This window comes from Belonocnema kinseyi, chromosome 5 (genome assembly GCF_010883055.1).
Source record: "Belonocnema kinseyi isolate 2016_QV_RU_SX_M_011 chromosome 5, B_treatae_v1, whole genome shotgun sequence".
Taxonomy (NCBI): domain Eukaryota; kingdom Metazoa; phylum Arthropoda; class Insecta; order Hymenoptera; family Cynipidae; genus Belonocnema; species Belonocnema kinseyi.
This window is the reverse complement of record NC_046661.1, coordinates 83,286,568-83,292,992: the sequence shown is the minus strand read 5'-3', so window position 1 is coordinate 83,292,992 and position 6,425 is coordinate 83,286,568. Positions and strand designations below refer to the sequence as shown.

The following is a 6,425-nucleotide window of genomic DNA, read 5'->3' as shown; positions in this document are numbered from 1 at the left end:
AATCTTTTTGGCAGAAAAGTAACTTTTTTGTTAAAAATATTTATTAATATTTTAAAAAATCAACTTTTTTTGTACAAAATTCATATTTTTGGTTAGAAAACTAAAAAATTTCGTTGAAATTTAAATTTAAATCTAAAAAAATTTGGTTGAAATTTGAACTCGGTTCAAATTTTTTTTTAAACTTTTCATTGTAGAAAATTAATTTTAAAATCCATCTCTATTGTTGAACATGAATCTTTTTGGCAGAAAAGTAACTTTTTTTTTAAAAAATGTTTATTAATATTTTTAAAAATCAACTTTTTTTGTACAAAACTCATATTTTTGGTTAGAAAACTCAAAAATTTCGTTGAAATTTAAATTTAAATCTATCTTTTTGATTAAAAATGCATCTCTTGATTGAAAATTTCACTATTTTGTTGAAAATTCGTCTTATTTGGTAGAAAGTCAAACTTCGTGTTAAAAAAAAATCCAACTATTTGATCAATAATTTAACTATTTAACTGAACATCAATTTTTTTTGTTAAGAATTTATATTTCTGGATTAAAAACTCAACTGTTTTTCAATAAATTAACTTTTTTTTAAATTAAAATTTACCAATTAACTTGAATTTTTTAAACCTTTTGTTACTGAAAAACCTTTCTTGATTGAATTTTTGGTTAACATTCACCTTTTTCGGAAACAAATTAATTTTCTCGTTAGAAAGTTCATCTTTTTTGTTGAAAATGCAATATTCTTACTTGAAATTTGAGAAATTTAAAGCTTCTTAAAATGAATTAAATATAGTTCCCACATAAATGTTATTTATAGGAATTTATTTTAAAATATAAATATTTTCTTTTCGAACTGAATGGCAGTTTAACTTTCTTTCATAAATAAACGAAACAATTTGATTATTGATTTAAATAAACAAAATAGATTATCCAATTTGAATTTTCCTAAACTTTTACTAGACTTTATATTATTCTTTTTCCCTCTAAAGAGCTTACGGATTTTGCACGAGATTCTAAGAATAATTTACTAGAGTGCAACATATTAACGTCATTTACACCTTGTGAATTGAATTTCGTCGAATAAATTAATCGCTAAGATGTTATAAATATTATAATAAACATTTTTCTCGTCAGCTGGAAGCACTTTGAAAAAAAATTCTTTTCTTTATCACTTCTGCACGCCGATTGGCCCCTTCTGTGCGTTAAAGGCATTATTTTTCGTCTTTTTCAATCCTCTTGAAATTGAAAACAGACCATCTGCAGTCAGAAAAATTATTTTCATTCTGAAAATTGATACAATATTTCCATAGGATTTAAATTATATCAATATCGCAAATATGTATGCTTCCTTGAAGAATGGAAAGCAACATTTTTGTCAGAAATTATTAATTATTCTGGATGTTTATCCGAACGTCTTAAATTAGTGCTTCAGCTTTTGGAAAAAAAAAATGATAGAAAATTGACATTTTATTTTAGCTGAGGGGTTTTACGGTGTCCTATAATTTTGTTTCGTAGAATATTAAAGTGGCCCTGAACTTGGGAAAGTTGGGCCCTCAGGGAATCGGAGAGTTGCTTTTGAAGTTGATGAACTTCGAGGATATCTTGCCGCAATGTTTGGTACTCTTCTTTCACTTGTGTCACGGAACGAAGAAGCCTCAGCACAGAAACCTGCAGAAAAAAAATTATTTTTCTATCTGTAAAGCAAATAGAATCAATTTTCAATTGAAGAATTTACTTTTTAAATTGAATCAATGAATTTTCAACCAAGAAAATTAAATTCTTCTGGAAAAAGATCAATTTTCGACAAAAAAAAAATCATTGAGTTCAATTATGAGTTAAGAAAAAGTAATTTTCAATAAAAATAATCTAATTTTCAACCAAAGAAATTAATTTTAAATCACAAAGACAAGTTTTCAACTCAGAAGATTAATTTTTCACTAAATAAGAATATTATTTGACATATATATGAATTTTCAAACAAAAAGATAAATTTTCAACCGACAATATCAATTTTTAACAAAATAGATGCATTACCAAACAAATATTTGTATTTATAAAGAAATTTTAAACCTAATAGTTAAATTTTCAATCGAATTTATTAATTTTCAACAAAATAGTTGAATATTCAAATTTAATTCAATTTTTAAATAATATAACCAATTTTCAATCAAATATAAAATATTTAAATTTTCGGTTATAAAAAATTAATTAAAAAATAATAATTTTTTCAACTAAATAGATAAATTTTGGACTAAAAAAGTTTTTTCAACTAAAATGATAAATCATCAAACACAAAAATTAATTTTTAAAAAAATAATTAAATTTTCAACCAAAGAAATTAATTTTTAATCGAAAAGTTCAAGTTTCAACAAAACAGTCGAATTTACATATAAAATATTTAAATTTTCATCTAAAATATATGAATTTTTAACTTGAAATTGAATAGTTAAATTTTCTGTAAAGAAAATTATTTTTTAAAAAATATATATATGATAAATTTTCAAATAAATAATAAAAATTTCAACCAAGAAGATCACATTTTTATAACAAAAAATGAAGTTTCGACAATAAATGAAATAGTTCAATTTTAAGTTCAAAAAGGTAATTTTAAATTAAAAGAAAAATAATAATTTTCAATCAAAGAAATACATTTTCAACCAAGGACATAATTTCTCAGACAAACATGGAATAGTTAAACTTTCAGTTAAGACAGTTTATTTAAAAGGAAAAATAATTTTCAACTTGAAATGGAAAAAAAATATTTAAATTGAAATTTTAAATATTTTAAATTTATTTAAAAATAGTTTTAAATTAAGTTTCAACTAATGAAATTCAATTTCAACAAAAGGAGACGATTTTCAAGGACATATTTAACATTTCAGCCAAATTAATTAATTTTCAACAAAATAGTTGAATTTTCACCGAAAACAAATTAATTTTCAACTTAAAGTATACCAGAAGATTAATTTTTCACTAAACAAGAATAATATTTTTTAAATATATGAATTTTCAACCAGAAAGGTAAATTGTCAACCCAGAATGTTTAATTAAATTTGTATGGAAATAAAAATTTTGATAAAAAAATAGATGAGTAAATAAAAATTAATTCTCAATAAATATAATCTAATTTTCAACTAAAGAAATGAATTTTTAGCCAAAAAGATAATTTTTTAACCAAAAAGATTAATTTTTCACTAAAAATAATATTTTTTAAATGCATTAATTTTCAACCAGAAAGATAAATTTTCAGTCAACAATGTCAAATTTTAACAAAATATATGAATTGTCAACCAAATATTTGAAGTTTTTATAGAAATTCAAAACCTAATGAATAGATTTTTAACCAAATAAATTAATTTTCAACCAAAAAATGAATTTTCAACAAAATAGTCAAATTTTCAGTAAAAAGGGAGAATTCTTAATAAAAATAATGAATATTCAATAAAAAATGACTTTTAAACCAATAAGATCAAATTTTCAAACAAAGTAAATAATTAAATATTTAACAAAAAAATTTCACCTAAAATATATGATTTATCAACTTGAAATAGAATAGTTAAATTTCCAGTAAAAAAAAAATAATGAAAACTATAATAATAATAAAGTTTCAACTAAATAGTTCAAATTTTAACCAAACAGATAATTTTTCAACGAAGAAGATTAAATTTTCATTAAAGAAAATCAATTTCCTACAATAAATAAAATAGTTAAATTTTAAGTTAATTAAAAAAGACAAATTATTGCCAACGAAATATTTAAATTTTGAGCAAAAAAAGGGTTTTCAACTGGAATTATTAATTAAACAATCATACACCGAAAAAAAACTATTTTTCAACAAAATAGTTAAATTTTCAACTAAATAAATGAATTTTTAACAAGCAGAAAATTAAGTTTGAACAAACGAGATTAAATTTCAACCAAAGAAGGCGATTTTTTAAGGAAATAGTCAATATTTCAGCCAAAGAAATTAATTTTCTACCAAATAATTAAGGCGCAACTGAAGAAGATAAATTTTCAACCAAGAAGATTAATTTTCTACAAAAAAAGATTATTTTTCAACAAAATAGAGGAATTTTTAACCAAATATTTGAATTTTTAAAGGAATTTTCAAAACACCAAACATTTAAACCAAATAGTTAAATTTTCAGCTGAAGAAGAATACATTAAATTTAACTATAAATATTAATAAATAAATTGTTAACCAAACATTTCAAACAAACATTTCGACAAAAAATGGAAGTTAAATTCTCAGTTAAAAAAAAATTTCAATCAAAAAAACGTATTTTTAAACAAAAAGATCAATTTTCAAGCAAGAAGATTAATTTTCTACCAAAAGATTATTTTTTAACAAACAAAATTAATTTTCAAAGAAATTTTTGAATTTTCAACTGAATAGTTATCTTATTAACTACAAAAAATTAATTTTCAGCCAAAAATATGAATTAGTCACCAAGAACAATTATATGCTACCAAAAAAGATGAATTTTAAACAAAAAACAGGAATTTTTAACCAAATAGTTCAATTTTCAACTGAGAAAGGCACATTTTCAAAAAAAAAAAAACATGAAATATTTAAGTTTCTGGAGAAAAAAGTTGTATTATAAAAAAAAAATAACAATAATTTACATAAAAAATAGTTCAGTTTCAAACAAAAAATGTGTTTTTATCTAAAATGATGAATTATCAATTTAAAGAAAATGAATCTTCAACAAAATAGTTAAACTTTTAACCAAAGAGATGAATTTTCAATCAAATAAACGTGAAATAATTAAGTTTATAATACATTTTGATCTAAAATGATAAATCAGCAAATAAATAAATAAACAAATCTTCGACAAAATAGTTCAAATTAACTTAAAATTTTATTTAAAATTAAAATAGTTATTTTAAATTAATAAATTCTCAAACATCAGAAAAATAAATTTCCAACGATAGTCAAATTTTCAACCAAGAAGATTAATTTTTTTTAGTATATTAATTTTCTATCAAATAAGATTAATTTTTAAGAAAATAGATCAATTATCAACTAAATATTTCAATTTTCAAAGGAATTTGCAACCAAAGAAATGAATTTTCAGTCAAACGATATATTATTAATCAAAAAGATTAATATTTTCCCAAAAAGGAGAAAATTTAAACCAAATAGTTGAATTTTCAACCGAAAAAAATAAATATTTAACCGAACATGGAATAGTTAAATTATCACTCGCAAAAATTAATTAAAAATAAGAATAATAATTTACAACTAAACAATTAAATTTTAAACAAAAATAAAATATTTTTTAAATAAAATTATAGATCAACCCAAAAAAATGTGTTTAACAAAAAAAAATTTATTTTCCCCTGAAATAAAAACATTTTCAATTTAAAATAGAATAGTTAGTGAAAAATTATATTTGAACTAAATTAAAAAAAGTTTATTAATAAATCAATAAATTTGTAAAAATAAACATACCTCGCTCTCCGGATCTTGAAATTCCTTTTCAAAAGTATCAATCTGCCAGGCAATCATGTCCAGTTTTCCGTCTGCCTTTTGAACCTATAAAGAAAAAAAAAGTTGGATAATAATTATGTAAAAAAGAGAGAAAGTACAATAAAAATGGATTAAATTCCGTGATCTAAAAAGATATTTTTTCAATAGATACAGATTTTTTATATCTGAGAGCTTTCTGTAAATTTTAAGAAGAGTGGAAATTTATTTTTTGGAAAAATGCGAAATTTATGCACAAAATATTTCATTTGTTTCTCATTCTTATTTTAAATTCTAATCAATTATAAAAAAATACATTGATAACAGGATTACACAAGACAAAATTTAGGGACGACTGAAAAATCCCGAAAAATAAAATTCCCGTCACTGTAAAATTCCCGAATTAGAAAATTCTCGATTAATCAAATTCGCGAATAATAAAATTGCCGAGAAATAAAACTACCGATTTGGAAAATTCCCAAATAATAAAATACATGAATAATAAAATTACCGAATTGGAAAATTGCCGAAAAATAAAATTCACCAATAATAAAATTGCCGAAAAATAAAAATACCCGAATAATAAAATTTTCGAATAGTACAATTTCAGAATTATAAAATTCCCGAATTGCAAAATTGCCGAATAATAAAATTATCGACAGTTTATAATATTACCGAATTGCAAAATTCCCGAATAATAAAATTTTCGAATAGTAAAATTTCAGAATTATAAAATTCCCGAATTGTAAAATTCTCGACAATTTATAATATTACCGAATTGGAAAATTCCCGAATATTAAAATTCCGGACAGTTTATAACATTACCGAATTGGAAAATTCCCGAATAATCAAATTCGCGACAGAAAATTGCCAATTTATAAAATATCCGAATTGGAAAATTCCCGAATTTTAACAAATAGAATTTTCATAAATATATTTTATTGATCGCAAAAATAAAATTTTA

At 21.5% G+C, this 6,425-nt stretch overlaps 1 protein-coding gene across 1 annotated transcript in view; it reads right to left on the bottom strand.

Moving 5' to 3' along the window:
* Nucleotides 1–696: 696 nt before the first annotated feature.
* The window catches only part of LOC117172868, a 10,767-nt gene continuing 5,038 nt past the window's right edge, over nucleotides 697–6,425 (bottom strand). The window contains exons 2-3 of the mRNA XM_033361135.1: nucleotides 5,447–5,530; nucleotides 697–1,659 (exon numbers count right to left, since the gene is read on the bottom strand). Coding sequence (XP_033217026.1) covers nucleotides 1,459–1,659; nucleotides 5,447–5,530 — 285 coding nt within the window. The 3' untranslated portion in view covers nucleotides 697–1,458. The remainder of the gene's footprint in view (nucleotides 1,660–5,446; nucleotides 5,531–6,425) is intronic.